General features: G+C 37.6%; 1 protein-coding gene across 1 annotated transcript in view; it reads right to left on the bottom strand.

Moving 5' to 3' along the window:
• Positions 1–21394, bottom strand: part of npas1 (neuronal PAS domain protein 1) — a 38459-nt gene that overhangs the window by 4603 nt on the left and 12462 nt on the right. Inside the window, exons 4-10 of the mRNA XM_057351879.1 lie at positions 10744–10811; positions 8527–8616; positions 2471–2645; positions 2251–2363; positions 1921–2117; positions 1061–1167; positions 644–791 (exon numbers count right to left, since the gene is read on the bottom strand). Coding sequence (XP_057207862.1) covers positions 644–791; positions 1061–1167; positions 1921–2117; positions 2251–2363; positions 2471–2645; positions 8527–8616; positions 10744–10811 — 898 coding nt within the window. The remainder of the gene's footprint in view (positions 1–643; positions 792–1060; positions 1168–1920; positions 2118–2250; positions 2364–2470; positions 2646–8526; positions 8617–10743; positions 10812–21394) is intronic.

Raw genomic sequence — 21394 nt, 5'->3', positions numbered from 1 at the left:
ACAGATATATACGTAAATGCTAATTAAAGGCAAATTTGAAGTGCTTTCTTATTTTTTTCTCCAGTTGTATGTTCCATGTTTGGCCACCATGCAGCCTAAAAAACAGCCTATGTAGGTAGTAGTCAAGAAGTCATCTCATTCGGTTTTTGGAAGAGAGCTCTAGATTTGACAGTGTAGACAGAGGTACACACTTGTGTCACCCCTTCCAAACACACACACACACACGCACACACACACACACACACACACACACACACACACACACACACACACACACACACACACACACACGCGCACCCAAAAAGCTCTTGTGAATGAGCATGGCTCCAGCAGGGTGCTGTAGAAGTTAATTAGCTATCGTAATTACAAAGCTAATTAACTAAAACACCATTCAGCCAGAAAATTTTGACATCCATTTGCTGTAATTATATATCACCAGTCCAATTATCACTGAAATACAGCCAACTTTTTCCTTGTTTCTGTCTGACTCCTTTTAACATGCGCATGCTCGTGTATGGAAGATCATCTTGCGGATGAGAGCAAGAGTGCTGACGGGACCTCTTTTGAGAACCATGAACATAGTTTATATTATGTAGTACAACGTTTAAACACATGAGATCAGCATGGGACCGTTAAGGCTGACCTGACCACATAGTTGACCCAGATGACGTTCCGCTCATGGGGTGCTTTGTGGTTGATGGACACGGTTGCGCAGGACTGAATCCATAGATAGCCTCCTCTCCTCTGCAGCCAGCGATAGTAGCCCGTCACAACCTGCCCCTTCCGTAATACTGCGAGGAAGGATATGAAGATGTAAGGGGTTGGTCAGATAAAAAACATAGGCTATTACTACTTTTCTGAATACATTTCTTACACACAAATGTTGAAGATGCACAGTTTGTGCATATGGCTAGGGGGCGCTGTTGTCAATATGTAAACAACATTTTTGGAGTATTTTGTGAAATGATTTGATTTTGTAAGAAGAATGCTATGACAGTTATTTTCTTAAGAGCAAACCCAGAATAACCCCACACACATTGTAAGATCCTGACAGACTTACAGTCTTCATGGCTCTGCCTGATGGTGTCCAGATCTTCTACATAGATGAAGTGGTAGCAAGTTTGTCCGACCACGTCTGCTGGACTGAGATCCATATACTCAGAAATCCTGCAAAAGCCACACGAGTACATGTCAGTGCAACAGTCTGCAGCTGCCGTCCGATTGGCACAGGCAGATCTTTTGGCAACGCAATGTTGCAGACAACATACTGTGCTGTTGAATGGTTTAGAGTCACCTGACTGAAATGTTTCTCATTTAGAAAAATGTAGTCTCGTTTTTTTTAAAGAAAATAATATAGTTGTGCAAATATAATAATTTCTTAGAAATCTACACTGTAAAAAAAATCTGTAAAAATAGGGCGCAATATACTATATTAATATGAAGGAATTTTCCGGATTCATAACAGTTGTTTTACCTGTATTTAAAACTTTGCACTGCATTGAATAACATTTTAGCATTTACGGAAATGTCCGTCAAATAAACGGATAAAGTACTGGCAGAAAATTACATTACAAAAGTACATTTTACGTCATTTTTAACAGAGTAGAAATGTTGTGTTTTGATATAGATAAGAAGCTGCTGTTTGATAAAAAACCAAGCAAACATTTCTGCAAATTCTAGGTGAATAAAAATGATAAAAACATGCTAAAATACTAAAATATTATTTATTTTATATTTTGTTGTCACAACATAATTCTCATAGTAACATTTGTTTAATTTCACAGTGTAGATGAGAAACAAATATTTAAAAAGATATTTTGCAGCAAAAATATTGAGAAAGCTCTAATAAGTGACCCTAAACTTTCAAGCAGTAATGTATGTTTGTATTTTACTTCACTAAAACGCATGCTGGGAAATTACCTGTTCTCACAGTAGGTGACTTGTAAGTCCATGTTGACCCTGAACACAAACATGTGACTTTCCATGCGCACTTCATTAAGCGTGGAGGGCGGAAGTGTGTGAGCCAGAGCGACTAACCCCATTGGCCGATGCAAGGGACGGGAGGTGCCTGGCACCAGGGCGGGGCGACAGCGTATTCGACCTGTTACATGAATCACCTGATAAGGAATTAAATGAGTTCAGTTCAGTTCATTAAAATTGTTAAAAAATATTTAATTAGATGAGAAAATAAATAAACATCCTTTGATGATGTAATCAGATGAGGGAGTAGATCACATATAAAGGACTCACTTTATAACCAGAAGATTTAACGTGGATGCCGCGTTTGGTGAGGGTGGATTTCATCCGGATAAAGAAGCCACGTTCTGACAGCTCATTGGCAGGAGAACAGGGACTGGATGGTGCTACATACATCATAAAGATTCCTACGCGTTAAAAATACTTGAATGTCTACAGATAATGACAGCAATTCAGGAGTAAAGCTTGACTTCTGATATCTTGACTGTGTTACCTGATTCTGGAGTTCCCGCCAGTGAAGGTGTGGAGGCGGAGCTTGAAGCACTCTCATGGGAAGTTTGACAGCCTGCCTCCGCCCGGAGGTGTGGCCTAATGCCAAGACGATCTGCCATCTCAACATGGTCCGCAGGGTGGATGTAATCGAACACGCTACTGCCGGTCAACTCAACCTGTGCATACACATGCACGATAGATCAATACGATAACAGTCATTAGACGAAAAGGTGAATTGCATATAAGAAACATGACATTGAATCACTACATATTGGCTAACAACCAGTGAGTGACCTTGAAAAGCATAAAATCATCCGTAGTCCATAGTATACACACACACATACACGCTCATTCCAAAGCAAACATCAGAGAGAGATAAAAGCAACGCTACACATAAAACATTAATTACGGCACGCCATGACCTACACTAAATATTCTATCTTCTGCACATTACAAAATGTATAAGAAGAGTCTTCAGAAAAGATGAAGCTCATAAAATATACACAACAACTGCCTTGTGTAAGCATATCACACAAGGCACACGGCATGAAAAAATAAACCTACAAACCTACAAAAAAATCTACAAAATTAATGAGATTACTTAAATAAACTTGTTATCATGTATTCATCCTTATGTCGTTTAAACCTATACAATTTCTCTGAAACACAAAAGCAGAATCTGTCAAAGCTCTTTTCTCTTTATGCAACAAAAGTGGAGGGCAGACTGGCACACTGGCAAGCTGAAAAAACAACAAAAATACCACAAAAAGTTGTCCACTACACCATACAGTACTGTGCTGTGCTATATATTACATTATATTACCTTAAGTTTTTAAGTTGAATCATATTGGCTTTACAAGTCATTTCAACTTTTCAATAAAAAATACTATTTTAAACGCCTTTACATTAACTTAACCAAATCAAATCAAATCAGCAATGTCAACTTATTTTTGTATGTTACATAAACTCAACCACTAGACAAAATTTTAAATAGTAAGTTAAAATGACTTGTAAAGGCAATTTGACAATGTTACTATACTATACCATGCTACACTACACTATACTGTCCTATGCTATGCTATACTGCATTACACTATACTACACTACTTTGCTGTGCCATACCTTAATTGACATGTTATGTTATACTATAATACACTACACTACACCTTGCAGTACAATACTATACTGTGCCGTACTGTACCTTGCCATACTATGCTATACTATAATATACTACACATTACTGTACCATACTATACTTCACCGTACCATACCGCACCATCTCGTGCTATCCTATCCTATATGCTATTCTATACTAATATATACTACATTATACCTTACTGCACAATACTATACTTTACCATACCATGCTATACTATACGATACTGTACTTATCCTATACTATAGTAGTATAGAAACAGGCCTAAGATGCTAAAAAAGTTTAAACTTCAAGTTTTGGAGCTTGAACTTTCATTATACTGTATAAAAACACGCAGCTCGGACATTCTGCCTAACATTTTCTGCGTTCCACAGAAAAAAAGGCTAGCACTTTATTTTACAGTCCTGTTCAACATGTGCAGTTTGTACTTACTGTGTAAATGTGTGATTACTAAGTACCAGCCCTGAGTCTTGCCCTCAATCTAACCCTAACCCATATTAAGAACAATTAGTTTCCAGTATTTTGTTGGGTAAGTACAGTATCTTGTAGGTATTTTACAAAACTACTACCTAATAACTAGAACGAGGAAAAAAAACGATTTGCATTCCCATGACCCCTGGATCTATAAAAACTAATCTGTGTGGGTCAGATTTCATTCCATCTTGATAAAAGGCCGGTTTCTCCCTAACACCCTTGTCTGTGGGACACAGACATTTATTATGGGATTAGATCCATTTACGGAGGGATTTTAAAGGATTTTCCGCTGGCCGTCAAGGACACTAATGTGTGTGCGCAAGGCGGGTCGGGTGCAAACAGCGGGAAGAGCAGAGAGAGAAAAGGGACGGAGCGGGCAAGCAAAGAGCCGGGCTGTGTAATTGGGGATCAGTTGAGGGATGAATTTTGAAGAGTCCGGGCCCTTTAAACCTGTGTTGGCTAATTGAGAGGTAAAAGTAAAGGTAAATCCAACAGACAGGTGTTCCGGCTAGGAGAACTTAATCTGGTCCACAAGGCCTCGGATAGGGATGTGTAGCTCATAAAAGACTTCAGGATCTCTGAGATTCGGAAACATACAGACAACAATGGTGCATTACGAGGAAACTACATTGGGAAGTCAAATTTAGTTACGATCCATGCGCTTTGTTTTGAAGAAAAGAATAAACTGACAGCCCTAGTACAAACTCTAAAAATACAATTAAAACTCATTAACCTCAAGTTGCACAGAAACCTTGAAAATATATTGAAGCAGTGTGAAGTTAGAAAATATTGTTGGTAAGTGTTAAGAAGAGGGTTTAGAAGAGAGAAAGAGAGAGAGAGCGAGAGAAAGACATGATATAAATAATAGCTAGGCTTTAATATTTATGAGGCGTCCGGGCAGTTGTCCACAACACTCTCTCAGTGTGTTTCTGACTGATGGGCGAAGAGCAAGCGAGGAGGAAGCAGAGGAAGAGGAGGGGAGGAGGCATGATGATGGGTCCGCATACTAAATAGCCCAGGATCAATTTCCCACCCCATACGCCCCTCTGTATTTCCCTGATGGCGTGGCTTCGGCCATGGGGAGGAGATGAGAGGCTAAGCTCCAAGACCTCGATCTAGGCCTGAAGCTTTGGGTTCTGAAGGCCAGCAGCCTGGAAGCAGGTATATCATCCTCAGTTCTTGACCCTGCGTAATCCGCATAAGGAACCCCACAGTCTTTCGAAAGGTCGGGAAGATTAACCGGGTGGACAAATCCATCTATAGGGTGTATAATGGGGTGTCATGACCTCTGACAAAGGGTGTTAAATTGTGTCCTATTGCTTATAGATAATGTAATAATTGCTCCTGTGTTGACCTTATAACGGTCCAAAAAAGGCTGGAATAACACAGCAGCCAAAAGTTTAGACACTTGAATGAGTTTTGTTTTCTGTTGGCTGAAAAATCTTTTGATTTACTGGCTTGTGATTAAATTACTTAATTTTGCAGAATAATACAACATGTGCATAAACATGAATTTCGTAATATAACTGAAATGTAGTTGCATTATAATTTGGTTGTTTTGTTCACTATTACGCCTAAAAACAATAGACATTACAGGGAAGTAATATTCCTATATGGAAAAAAGACAGGGTGCAAGTTTTCAGCATGCATGGAAATGTAAGAAGCATCGCAGTATGCCAGACGTATTCTAAATTTGGAGTATGCCAGGCTTGGAATATGACAAAAGGAGAGTATACCAGATTTGGATTATGGCAGATTGAAAGAATGCCAGATTTGGAGTAGGCCAGACTGAGAATGACAAATTTGGAGTAGGTCAGATTGAGAGTATTCCAGATTTGGAGTATGTCGGATTAGGAGAATGACATATTAAAATGATGCCAGATTTGGAGAATTAAAGTTTTGGAGTATGCCAGATTTGGAGTATCTCAGATAAAAGTATTCCAGATTTGGAGCATGCGGATTAGGAGAATGACAGATGAAGAGTATGCCAGACTGACAGTATCTCAGATTAAGAGTATGGTGGATTAAGAATATGACAGATTTTGGGAATTCAAATTTTGGAGTATGCCATATTAGGAGTATCTCAGATTAAGAGTATGCCAGATTTGGAGTATGCCAGACAGAGTATGCCAGATTGACAGTATCGCAGATTGAGAGTATTCCAGATTTGGAGTATGACATATTTAGAGTATCTCAGATTAAATGATTCCAGATTTGGAGTATGCCGGATTAGGAGAATAACAGATTAAGAGTATGGCACATTTTGAGTATGCCAGATTGAGAGTATCTCAATTTTTTGCCTATTCCAGATTTGGAGTATGTGGGATAAATAGTATGCCAGATTTGGGGAATTACAGTTTTGGAGTATGATAGATTTGGAGTATCTCAGATAAAAAGTATGCCAGATTTGGAGTATGCACAGTGTGTGCAGAGCTTTGTATTCACAAATATTATTAGCTTCTTTAAGTATCCCCAATAAGTTTAATGGCATACTGTATGTTTTGGCCGAAGTATAATTTTCATACTTTCATACATAAAAATAAAGTATCTTCTCATTTACATTTCTCTAGGTACCTTTAAAGCATCATAGGCACATTGCTGGTATACATTAAGCTGCCTGTTACACGTTCTGATCAAATTATACAGTATGATACTATGTGTCTTCCTCATAAAAGACAATCCCAGAAAGCATTGCAACAATGGTAAATGTAGACTGTTAATATACGTATATCTCATTTAATACTGAAACGTGATGGTAATAACATAATTTAAAATGGACGATTGTATAGACCTTTGACTAGGCCTATTTTTTATTCATAGAAATTCCCATTGAATATCACATCACATATTCTTTAGCAACATGCTAACTCTTTTGGAATCTGTGAGTGGACTATCCTGTTTGCTCAGAGTGTGTATGCTCAAGCTATTTTGTGTGGTACTGGCAGTGAACCCACTTTGCCTACACATCTATTGAATTTCACTTCTGCGCTCCCAAACTACTTCTCTAACAGGAGAATTTCTTAACGGGCAAACAGAACAAAATAAATCTTGTTTTAAATATGCCTCTGCTCACGCAGGGTTCAGGTCGATGGCTTGTTTGGCTCGCATCAGTAAAGGCCAGGACATTGCAGATTGATCTGGTACAAAGACATAATCCACACACTTCTAACACAAGAGCAGGATGCCCACAGCAAGGACGCAGATTCGATCAACACACAACTCCTCCTTTATCACTCTCTCAACGGAGTGCAACAGCCGGGTTTAGGAAGTAAGAATCCAATTCATTTTCCTCATAGAGTTAAGACAAACCTTTAAACATAGATCTAACAGGAACGAAGGGATTGTTCAGAGCTAATGTGTGCTTCTGAAGAAGCTGTAGGTCAATGGGATTTCCACATTGGTTTCAAGAATTTGACGTATTGACAAAGATTTATATTTTATTTTATTTTATTTTACTTGTCATATTTTTATTAAATAATTGTAACATTTTATTAATTTTACATTATTCACAATGCTTCAGTGTATTTCATTGCCTTATAAAACAATTCATAAACAATTGCAATTTATGTTTGTAGTCTTATTTGTAAACTTTAAAGCTTAAAACGCTTAAAAATGCTTAAAATCCTCATAGAGAAAATGGATTTGTAAAATATCTTCCAAAAGATGGCAGCGCATAAAGAGGGCGGTCACTGCTCTGCTCAATACCTCTATCCAAGAGCAACCCCTTCTTTTCCTCAACCATCCAATTCCATTCACATCTATTTTCCATCCTAAACTCACTATCTGACCCCCCCGGTCGCATCTGCGAGTGTGTTTGTGTACGTGTATTCTTTTTTTGCCACACAATCAATGTGGCTTTTAAGATGTCTATCGATTTGTTCCCGAGACAGACCCCGGCTCGCTGGAGCGACGCTTTGATTGCTGTGCGAGTAATTACTGTTATTATTTATGCATCTGGGTGAAATGGCAGGACTTAACATTCCCCTGTACAAGAGGCCACAGGCAATCAACACAGAGAAAAGCACCTGGAGAGGCCACCGGCTCTAGAGACAAAGAGAAATGAGCACAGGGACACAGGGAAATTCTAACATAGCCTCTTCATACTCTCTTTTTGATACCTTTCTCCATTAATATATAAACATGAAGCATTAAAGCATATCGGTAGATGAAATGAAATACACTTGGGGAGTTACTGTATTCAAAACGGCATCTTAAACAAAATTTGGATTGGATGAGACACATTTCTAAGATGTTGTAAAATGATGAAAAACACACAATTATACATTCATACATTGCATGAGATGTTTAACTTCATCTGAAATTTAACTTAAAAATTTGTTAATAAAAAGTTCATGGACATGTTATCTATCAATTATTCACATTGTTTTGTATCTTAAAATGTGTATTTGAATATGTTTTCATCTCACCTGTGAAAGACCAAGGTAGATGGACACGGTCTCTGAGATATAAAGGAATCTTCCTTCTTGACTGACCACAAACACAAATCCATCTAGAGACTGAAAAAAGAAAGACATGAAAATCTCTCGCACACATACTGACCATTTCAACACAAAAAACAAGCAATTATTTTTCTCATACCACATCAGGTGGATCACAATGTGTCATGGCAATGTTTCTAGACTCTTAAAAAAGGTGCTCCAAAAGATGCCATAGAAGAACCTTTTGGGTCCCTAGATCTGTAGAAACTTTCTGTTTCACAAAAGGTTCTTTGTTGCGAAAAAGGTCTTCAGATTATAAAAAAATGTAAGAAAGAGATGGTTCTTTAAAGAACCTTTGACTGAATGGTACTTCATGGAACCAAATCTGGTTCTTCTATGGCATCGCTGTGAAGAAACTTTTAAGCACTTTTATTTTTAAGAGTGTAGTGACAGCACAAGTTGTCTATCCACACTGGAAAAAATGCTGCACCACACAGTCACAACATAATTATTTAAAATATAAATTTACATTTTAAATACATTTTCCTGAGCAATACATTTGTGCACATTAATTTTTAGTTTTAAAAATGTAATAACTTGCTCCGCCTCTGAATAAGTTTCCTTTTTTGATGATGTCATCAAGCCCTCTTATTTTTAGCCCCTCCCCTCCAGCCACCTGTCACATCACTGGCAAAATGCACAAAGGGGGGGGGCTCAACCAAAAACAAAACCAGAAAAATTATTTAAAAATAAAACTATATTATCTATTAATAAATTTGACACAGATATAAAACACTTACAATAAGTACCACCCTACATTTCTTTTACTTGTTGAATGTTGCACAGAAATACATGACATCACGTAAAATAAAATGTAACTTGGTCTTTGCACGTTCGCTTTAAAATACTGTACATCCAGTGTAATGTGCAGTGTTTGTATTTTGGACCATTCTAAAGAAAAAACGCAACACAAAAATCACCAAAGAAGAGTTGTAAGTGTGTGAATGATTTCATACAGCATCATTAAAGAACTGCTTTATAGAATTATATTAATTGTAGCAACACACAGGGACGGGTGAGAAATGCACTGGACACTTTATTTGAGACTGACTGATGTTGTGGCAGTGGTAATTTATGCAAGTGAGGAGCTCACTATGCAAATGAGAGTGGACGGTATGCTGGAAATAAAGAGCAATTATCTAGTTATTACTGACAGAGTACGAGACAAAGAATTTTTAAAAGTGTTCATTTGATTTCTATCAGCACCTTTCCTCTCTGAACATTTAACTTCACTCAAGGTAACATTCTGATGAATGTCTTTTTCTTTTAAAATGTTACCCCTTTTAAGACTTACAGTATTTGTTGTTGCGTCGAATTACAATATACGGTCATTATAACACATCTTTAACAACAAGGCTGTAAATAGAGAGAATATACAGTACAATAAATATACACTACTGTAGCCCCAAAAGTATTTTGGACTTGATGAACTTAATGAAGATCAGATTATTTTTCAAAACATAAACCTATTTTTGTGAAACATTTGCTTTTAAAGAGGCTTTGTGCTATATTAAAATGAAATATGTAATGCAATTACATTCATATATTAAAAGGATAGTTCACCCCAAAACGAAACGAAAATTCTGTCATCATTTAAGTGAAAAAAGTGAAAGTGATGTATTCACACACAACATTATTCCTCCTGCTAAAGGGGAAGTGACATCAGTCTTTGGGATCAGTCGGCTAATGGTCTAGTGCCTGTTTGCAGATTGATATTGATATTTTGTTGCCATTTAATGTAATGATCAAATGTGGTCCTGCCTGTGAAAACCTAGCTAAAGTCATTCTTGTGTGAATGTATTTACTGTTTTTTACATAAAATCATAATTTAATAACACAGAGTAAAAATATAATCTTGATATATTTAATATTGACTAAGTAAGGCTGTGTCAAAGATTGAAATCATACTGAAATTAATGAATGAAATTAAACTTTGATGCTCTTTATCTCATTCTAAGATTTTGAGACTTTAGTCTGATCTTCGCAGGCAGGGCCACGTGTAAGAATGCTTTTAAACATCGAGTGTTATAAAAATCCACATACTTTTGAGGACAGTAACAAAATATTTAATTAATAATCATTACCGACACTGACATGAATGAATGAATGAACTGTATGAATAAACGAATGCAGGAGTTGCTGTACCTGTAGAAGATGAGCTCCCAGGTGCTGCTCAAATATATCAGTGGCCAATGAATGACTCGTTCTTCTCACTACAAAAAAAAGCAAACATGTAAGCATTCACAACACATAAAACTTAAGCTAAATGGCTTTAAACCTTTTTATAACTAAAAATACATGTAATTGTATTCTTATTTTTATAGCCACAAAACACACAAAAACCTAAAACCACCAATCAATCAGACATTGAACTTGGTATCAAAGACGATTTTGAACTTTTGAAATATTTTTGAATCACGTTTTTACAAAAATGCATCCTGTTACACAATGCAAACGTCATAAACATCCACTCTAGAAACTGATGTGTACAAACAAACACATTTTTCTGTTACGTTTAACTCTAAATTGTGTTGTCCCTTTTATTAATTGAACACAAAATCAAATTAATTAAAGTAATTCAATTATTAATTAATTAAAATTGTGTTATTATTTAACGCATCCTTTTTGAGATTGTGTATTAGTATGAGGATATGCTCATTATAACCATACAAACTCCAGTCCCTTTAACATACATTTTAAAATGTATTACAGAAAAACTATAATAATTTCAAACGTATTGTAAGGATTTTAATGCAAGATGTACTAAATTTAATATTTGTTTAATAAACAACAAAAAACATAAACCGCTTTTAAGACACCTTTTCAATCCTTTATCGCAGATATTATCAAAGACAGTGAGCATCAGAAGCAGTGCTGTTTATTGGGCTGATGACACCCGCACAGACATGCTAATTCACCCTCAGCACACAATAGCATCCTGGGCCGCCTGTCATCACAAAACAAACACATTTACAAATCACACAGATGACAATCGCTGTGCATTTCAAACACGGCCCGCTCTGATCTTACACCGTGGAAGCCACGTTGAGATTCGCTGCGCACACAGCAGGTTGTCTCTCTGCGAGTGTGCGCTTCTGTCGCTCTGATGGCTGTGAAATCAATAACTGTTTTGAGAGGAGAATACAGCGAGCAGACCCTGAGCTCACTTCTCCAAACCTTTAACTGTTGCTTTCCAGACGGAATATAAATTGGGAACTTCCATGCAACACTAAAGATGAAACTTAATGGGACTGTCAAACTTTAAAACGAATGAACTAAACACATGATCAATTCCTTTTCAAAAATTGAAAATAAAACATCAAGCCATATGTGTGATTATTATGTCTGTATGTCTGTATGTGAGGATGCAACTCTAATCTTGTTGTTCGGCTGGCAGGGCGCTAACAGCTCCAAGGTCATGGGTTCAATTTCCAGAGACTGCATGTACAGACTAAACGTATAGCTTGAATGTACTGTACTGTATGTTGCTTTGGAGAAAACCGTCTGCCAAATATAAATAATGCAAATTTATTCGACAGCGCTCTAGACCTATTTAACTTGCACAAAATGAAAACTTCACTGCGATCAGGTCCAATTCACTTCGAATGTTCTGATCAGCTTTTAGAAATCAAACAGAACAGAATGAAACACTTTTGATTTCGAACCCCACTCGAACAATGTGGTTTTAATGCTAACTTAAATAACAACTTAAATATCAGCATACTCCTCATACAAATTTCTAGCATATGGACTTCTTTTACAATTCGTATATATTTTTCAGAGATGCACGGATACTACATTTCTCCACCGATACTGATAGCCGATTATTCGAAGTGATATCTGCCAATACCGATTCTGCAGATTAAATGGAAATTTCTTAAAAGGGTCATATGACACGGCTAAAACGAATAGTATCCTTCGTTTTAGATGTAATGCAATGTGAATAAATGATTTAAGGTTCGAAAACGCTGTATTTTCCACATATGGAATTCCACGCATGTTTGTATCTCCTCTTTGACCCGCCTTTCTGAAATGCGCAGATTTTTTACAAAGCTCATCGCTCTGAAAAGCGAGGTGTGCTATGATTGGCCAGTTAACCAGTGCGTAGTGATTGGTGGAATACTGCAAGCGTGTGATGGAAAGTAACGCCTCTTACCATATTTGGAACATCAGGTTCCAAAGCAATTGTACTGACAGGTACGCCCACCTTACTTGTGTATACATTTGGGCGGTCTTAGTCAAATCATACCATGAACTGACGTAGATTTGTGGGGGTGTGGTTACACGAGGCGTCTCAGGCAGGTCTGGGTGAGTATTCGCTTTTAGATAGAATGCATCTTTTGTTCCGACACTTTATTTTTTTTACAATTTTACGTGTCTAATACATGCATGGGCAACTTATAACACACCAAAGACACAGAAAAACACGTATTCGCGCCATATGACCCCTTTAACTTTCTGAATGTTATTAATTCATATAATGACTATATTGAACATCAACCAACAGGATATATGATCATTGGCTGTTTTTAGAATATCGGCTAATAGCCGATAGTGTGAAAATGTGTTTTTATCAACCGATACTGATTATTGGCCAACATATCGGTGCATCTCTAGTATTTTATTTTTATTTATTGATTGGTGTTTGGTTGAATAACCATTATTTAAGTCTCTTGTGTCTCAGATATTTCTTCTAAGAAAAAGATTCAGAACCTCAAAAAAGTCTCTACTGGAGATTCAGAAGAGATATCAACAATGTCACAAACTGAGGTCAGATTTGTTTAGTCTGCAATCACAAATCAGTATTATTGAAGATCTCAGTATCTCAAACTCAAACATTTCTCATCAAATTTACCCAAATCCAGAATTAAACCTTCCTACTATTGTCTCATTTGTTTCTATTTTTGTTTTTTATTTGAACAGAAACATCTGAGACTAAGTCGATACTTAAATGAAACATAACTGAGAACTCCATCGAATCTCCTTAGCTTTATAAAAGAGCAACCTCTGAGCAATAAAACGATTGTTTGGGAAATAATACAGATTTGAGGCGATGAGACACATATGCACACTTTATACATAAACACAAATATGGCACAAACGTCTCCCTGATCACATACCCCAAAACACAGTGGCATTAAAGGAATGGGGTCCCCTCAGAGGAATATCAATGAGTCTGCCCCATTCACAGGCCTGAAAGGGGGGTTTGGTGTAGAGACCGGGATCACGGCTCAGTATGTGTGTGTAAGAGTGTGTGTAAAGTAGGGATAGTACACAGAGCACTACTTGTTCGTCTTTGGGGGTCACATGCACGTTGGCGATTGAATTGTTTAGCACCCCACCATCCATACACCGAGGGTCTTCCCACAGACTTTGAGTGATGCGGTCCAGCTATAGGGCAGGGCTGACAGCCGTACTGCTTGATGGATGGACAATGGCCGGCCCTCATTTCCCAAAGTCAGCCATAACAGTAGAGGCTAATGCATAAGTCGAACCCGGCCCGATAGGGAGGACAGTGAGAATAATGAACGTTTTTTCTCAGCCTTGGAGTAAACAGGATCTATTTGACAAAGCACATCCAACATTAGCCCTAGATTCCTTAACAACTCATGGCTCTTCAATATGGGTTTCACTTAACAGTGTTTTATTTGTTTCATAGTTTTTGTTAAAGAAAATATGTTAAATGAAACAATATTTAAAATAAATATAAAAATAATGTAACAAAATGACAGTTAAATTTAAGAAGAGCTCAAATTTAGCTGCGCAAAGCGGAACATCAATCATGATTCTTTAAATGGATTTGCAAACAGAGTATGTTTCATGACAACGATGTAGTAAAAACGAAAGAGTTTTTAAAAAGTTTCAAAACTATCTGTGTGTTCACACGGGCAAAACGACTTAAAATGCTATACTATGGATGCCAGGCCACTAGTTGTCAATGTCACTTTGTAAAGAAACACTACGCGAGTTTATAATTTGGTAAACAACACTGGTTTTAGTCATGCAGTATATCTACTTTTTCCTGTAGAAACGTAAGTACAGTATGTTAAGTAACACAAATAAAGACCTGTATTCCAGCATTGTTGTCATATCATATATACAGTACATATTGTTTTGGGTAAAACGTAATACGCATGCGCATGACAACACCGGTTTTTACAGATTTGCATCTGCACAGTTTATAGTCGGTTTTATCGGATGCACGTACCTGGCCCGAAGTTAACTTCTGGTCTGTGTTTGTGTATCGGTCTGGCTTGTGGCTAATAATATAACTATTTATATTTTAACCAATTTATATTCATATTAATTGATTTCAATATTTCATGGTATAATAATTGTATTATATAAACAATTTGTTGAAATTTATTGTATGTTAATTTTATTAAATTTACAATTTGTTGAATGGGTCCTGTAACTTTGTTGCAGTTAAGTTTAGCCAAGTTTTGTTAGTTTTGTTCATTATTGTAAACCAGTAACATGTAGCATAAGATGTAAGACGGTGGTTCCTGACCTGCCCTGTCCTTATATGGACTAAAGGGACCTCTGATGTTTGACATGAGGATCTTTAATCTCACTTGGAAAATGAATGAACTACCCCCTATAGACAAGAAAAACAACAAAATCTCTTTAAAACTTCAACTGCTTCTCCTGGACAGCAATGATATTTACTTTGTCTCCTGATTCTGAGCCAGGTTCTTCTGAGAAACAGATCTTATAAATCTCGCATGAAGATCGTATAGAAGAATCTCAACAATGACTATGTTTACATGCACCTTCATGGTACGAAGTAAAATTGACCTCATGTAAAAACAATAATTTAGTCTGAATAATGTGATTAAGCTCATAATCATAGTAAGCATAATTGTTGTAAAATTGTTGGTGTATGTCGATTTTAATCGCAATAAGAAGGCATGTAAACGCTTTAATCACATCTCGACCAATGCTCTGACCAATGAGTTTGTGTCACGCATCTTGAGCGCACATTTGTAGTAAACGTGACATTACCGTCAATACAACTCGCTACCAGCAGTCTTTGAATAATCACACGATTGGTGCACATGTAAACGTAGTCAATGTGCCAATTCACGCTCAGTTTATATTCAGAAAACAAAACAAAATTTGCAGTAAAACCGCAAAATTAACTCAAAAATTTCCCATCAAATTCATCCAATACCAACTCTCCACATTCATTGTATGTCAACAATTGAGAAACATCTGAGACAAAGCAGAAAAATGAACCCAAACCGAGATCTCCTCAGTTCTCCCAGCCAATAAAATTGTCTTGTGGGTTTTAATCACAGCTTGACACATGGGTCAGCTTTGAGGAGGCCCTCCGATGTTACCGCTCCACCACAATAAAGCCCAAGAAGACTCGAGTAATTTAACGTTCTTCTCCTTCACACACAGAGCAACCTCACATCTCGTCCCTTTCATTCTTTCAACCCCCCACCCAACCCGACAACCTTTTAACCAAGTTAGAAGGTTACTATGGGAACTGCAAGGTTGGCCTTTCATTCCACATTAGTTTGCTCAATCAAGTTGGCTGATGGGAATCGTAGGCCGATCACCTAGCAACTTGTTTACAGGGCGGTGGACGTGCAGCGGCACGCACCCCCCACCTCTAACCTCAAGGATAGAGACAGGAGCAATGATTCTCAGACAGATGGAAAAGAGAAAGAAAACGTCTCCAATCGTAACGGCCCTCTCTGCCGCAATTATCCTATCACTCTGCCATCCCTCCCTCTCTCTCTCCCTCAGCTGTTACCTCTCTTCTAGCACGGTCGAACATAATTTGAGTGCAATTAACGTCCCTTAAAAGCCCTCAGTGCTTTAAATGCTTGGAATTAGGGGCGGGAGACAGACACATACAGGGAGAGAGAGAATAAGAGAAATGAGTGAGAAAGAGAAAGACAGTGTGAAAGTCAAAAACAAGACAGTCTGACACACACACACACACACACAGAGAGAGAGAGAGAGACAAGGTGTAAAATAAGAGGAAATATTTACAATTGCGTATACATAACAGTAACACGTTATGGTGACTATATATTACTTTTTATGTTGTTAATACATTTTTTTTTTTTTTGAACTTGCTATGCAAAACTCACCACAACACTGTTGCCAGAGTTGGCATGACTACTTTCCTGGTAGTTTGTTCCTGATATTTCCTCAATAGTATTTGTAACTTTTGTCATATGCATAGAATAGTAATTTGATAATAATATAATATATAATCAAGAGACCGTTCCACATTTTAATTGAATCAGCATTTCTAGATGTATTGTGGTCATTCCAGTCCAGTGTCTGTTGAATTTCAACAAAATCAAACCTCAGGAGTGACAAGAAGTCATCCAACGTGAAAGACTGACAGCATGACAAGACACATGAAAACTCTGATAAAAATCCAGGTTATCATATAAAACATAATTTTGAACTTTTTTAAATACATGTACAAATATTACTGTTGAATTGCTTAAAAGTGAATATAAACATGTTTTCTTTGCAGTATATGAGGTTTGAAAAATACAGGTCTTTTCTGTTATTTTGACCTGTTTCTCCAGTTTTTATTTTCTGAAAATAAGTGCAAATAGAAACAAGATTTTCATTTAAAATTTGGGAGAAATATAGTTAGTAGTTCACATAAGTAAACCAAAAATAATATTTTTCCGTAAACACATAGGCTACCTACAAACAGTAAACCCATTGGAAATAATTTTGAAATGGTCTCTTAACTTTTTCCACAGCTGTATATTTGAATAAAACCCACATTTCCCTTTTTGTCAAATAATTTTGTCTAATAAGTACCTTAAAAGTTTAATGTTTTGTACCACGTGCTTCATATTTGTGATTGACATGTTACCTTAACGGGAATAAAATGCAAATGTTGTAAAAATATTCACCGGACACCACTTTTGGCCACTACTGTATATCAAAGGTTAAATATTACTTCAAACGTTTACATTTCAATGTCTATGAAAACATAAGTAAAAGTTCAGACTTTGAATACAAATGTTGAATGCTCTCTCATTTGTAAATTGCCTCAAATAAAAGAATACTGAATACATAAAATCTAAATGAATAAATGTAAATTAAACATGAGAATTTTACATACAAAATGTAACAACTGATTCTGAATTGATCATACTCAACTCAAAGACTAAAGGGGTTCACCTCAAGTCTCCATGATATTTTGGTCCCTAGATACAGTATGCCTCCGGTCCTTCTTACAGAATATGCCTATGGTTCTGTCAGGACCACTGTCGTCAAGTTAAACAATCACAATATTAGCAAACTTGCTTGGACAGAGCAGGAGCGCAGCAATACATGTCTTCCCACCTGGGGGATCAGAACAGTTCATGATGCGTAACAGGATTCAATTAAAACGATCCGACAGTTACAGGCAGATATTGTGGAGATGGGGAAAGGCAACTTAAATAGGACGCAGTCTAGTATGTGTTGTATGACTATTGGTTAACGTTGATTAGCTGTACCTGATGTGAATGGCTGATGCAAGCTTGACTCACGTGACCTGCCAGAAATGACGCTACGCTTGATGATTTTTCTAGGATCATGCACAAAAGGTTATTATTTAGGGTCAGGGGTTTGATCAATAGCACAGGTAACACAAGCATAAGCAAGCACCAGTAAAGAATAATGAATCATACAAAAAAACTTTAAAACCGAATTAAAACAGTAAAACATTTTGGGCATGATCTGCATGGGCTAATAAATGTGCGTGTTTCCTTTAAAGGGCCATGGGTCTGATGGTCTGACATAAAAGGTTTAATCACCCCATTATCCATAAAGACTATCATTCCCGCAGCAGAGCCTGAACAACTACACACTCGCGCACGCCGCGTGCATATGCATAGCACATAAAGACAGATAAAACATCACTATTTTGTGCCACAGCCATTTCACATGCCCTCACGTCCCTCATAGTCTCTCCGTTACTCTTCGGCTGCCCCTCCCGATCCCTCTTCTCTCTCTCTTCCTCCATCTTTTACTCTCGCCCCGTGTGAAGGTCATGCAATTGATTTTCCTCTGTCTATTCATTTTTCAGTCCTGCTTTTGAAACGTGGGAAGCAGACAAAAGCTATATCCCCCCACCAGTGCGCAGAACCTCCCCCCACTCACGCCGCTCTCACCCACTGCCGGAGCGCCGGTCCCGCGCTCGCATTCCAGCAGTGCGCCATTACCGTAACAGCCCGGCTCCTTCCGGTGCACCAGCCATCCCAGCATGATAGAGAATATCATCACTGATATGCTCACACAGTCAGTGTTTGTGATTGACACCTGTTTTTACTAACAGGTGTGACTCCAAATTGTCCTGTTCACACAGAAGCTTGCAACCAAAGTCAGTCCTATTCTCACAATAGCCACGAAAACCACCGGCAACCATTTTTCAAGTGATTAAAGTCACAACCTGTGATGAAATAAAACAGTATAAATCAATTTGAAGTCAGTGGTTGGGTTTGACCAAATTTGACCCAACTATGAGTTAAACCCAGCATTTTTTGTAGAACTGACCTTTATGCTATTTATGTAGAGTATGTGAAGTGTCTTATGAAACGAGATAACTACTACATCTAAAACACAAGTTAAGTGTTGGGTTGTGGGTAATCTATGATGAAAGCCGCAACAGTTTGGTTCAATAGAAATCTGTTTTATGTTCTCAAGTGTGATAATCAGAATGTCTAAGTATTGACTGAATCCATTCGTTTTTTTCTAACAAACACATGCGCACCGATATCATCAAACACTCCCACACTCAACAACTCAGAGCTATCATTTAATTCTACCCACAAGCATACACGTCTATATCATATTTTGCATCCATTTACTTTCTCGCAGGTGTGTATATCCACACAGGCGTACGTATACACAGTCAACACACATTCACACACACCTAATTGTAGTTGAGTTGTTTCCCCTCTGTAATAATTGCAATTAGACAACCCTTGTAATTACGCTCTCCTCGTTATATAGTTAATATCTATAATTACAAATCACACACATAATTTCCTCCACATGTGCTTTCCCCTGTCTCCTTTTACACTAGTCTTCGCTCTTCTGTTATGCTGTACATTTGACTGGATGGGTGTGGATGCCGATGTTATTCTGCTTCTGTATCTTTATCGTTATAGTCGTGTTGTCAACTCCGCAATTCTCTTGAATTTAGAACGATTTTTAAAACTTTATGTTCAGAGTCGTAGATATTAAAATGGAAATTCTGTCATCATTTACTCACCCTCGAGTTGTTCCAAACCTGTATAAATTTCTTTGTTTGAACACAGAGAAAGATATTTGCAGGAATGCTTGTAACCAAACAGTTCTTGACCACCGTTGACTGCCATAGTAGGAAAAATTACAGTGGTAGTCAAAAGTGACCCAAGACTGTTTGCTGTACTACATTCTTCAAAATGTCTTCTTTTGTGTTCAACAGAACAAAGAAATGTATAAAGCAGTTTTTCCTTTGACAATTATCCATTGAGAGGATTATTATAATGCATATACACTGCACGTTCAAAAAAGTCACCACCTGGGCAGTGCTATGATCCGGGGTTGCTGCAGTTGGTCAGGTCTAGGTTCAGCAACGTTATGTGCCCAAAGAATGAGGTCCGCTGCGAATATACTGAATGACCATGTTATTCCATGATTGAGTTTTTTCTTCGCTGATGGCACAGGCATATTCCAAGATGACAATGCCAGGATTCATCCGGCTCAAATTGTGAAAGAGTGGTTCAGGGAGCATGAGACATCATTTTCACACATGGATTGGCCATTGAGAATCTTTGGGATGTGCTGGAGAAGACTTTGCGTAGCGGTCCGACTCTCCCATCATCAATACAAGATCTTGGCACAGAATGAATGTAACTCTGCACGGGAAAAAATGTTGTGACATTGCAGAAGCTTATTGAAACGATGCCACGGTGAATGCGTGCCGTAATCAAAGCTAAAGGCGGTCCAACGAAATATTACAGTGTGTGATTTTTTTTGGACGGGCAGTGTATTGAAAAGGAATAAAAAACAAATAGCTCATTGAAAATAAAACACACATTGAATGCGGTATTATCTGTTTTTAATATTTGAAACCCTCTTTTGTGATAAGAGGATTCTTGTGGTCATTCTCCTGGGCCTTGTCTCAGTAAACTTTGTAAGTGTGTCATTTTATTCCAAGACTCCTTAAATTCTTCTCAAAACTGAGCTTCAGTTTATTCTCTAAACACACCAATAAAACATGCATACAAAACAATTGTAATGCATCTTAATACATTTGGGCATCAGTTTGGCCACGTCTGTACTTCACCAATATTCACCTGTGCTATGTCTGTTTTTAGAGAATTAAATTGTTAAACTTTCATAAAAACCATCATAAAAATAAAACAAGTTCCACATGAGGAACACTGTTTGTGTGGCACACAGACGTGCTGCCTATGGAGAACGTTCCAAATAATCCCTTTTTTTGATTCATTTCCATTAGGATGATGGTAGTAGGCAGTAGACCGAAAGACAGCTGACGTGCTTTAAAGCCAGTGATTCATACAGACATACAGAGAACAAAAAGAGACATTTGTCTGACTAACCCAACCGAATTGCTCAGATGCTGCAGGTATAATGAAATTGGCAGGTGGACTACGTACGCCTCATCTCTCAGACACGGACGTTCTCGCTCTGACCACTTGTTAACAAGCATCAGCGAGGACTCTGGCTCTTTTGTTCATCCCGCCGGCTTCCGCGGAGCCCTGAGCGCGGTCTGCGGCTAATTGGCCGTTAGATCTATTGTTCACTTCAC

This window comes from Triplophysa rosa, linkage group LG14 (assembly GCF_024868665.1).
Source record: "Triplophysa rosa linkage group LG14, Trosa_1v2, whole genome shotgun sequence".
Taxonomy (NCBI): Eukaryota; Metazoa; Chordata; class Actinopteri; order Cypriniformes; family Nemacheilidae; genus Triplophysa; species Triplophysa rosa.
The sequence above is the reverse complement of the archived record's forward strand: the minus strand, read 5'-3'. Positions and strand labels throughout refer to the sequence as shown.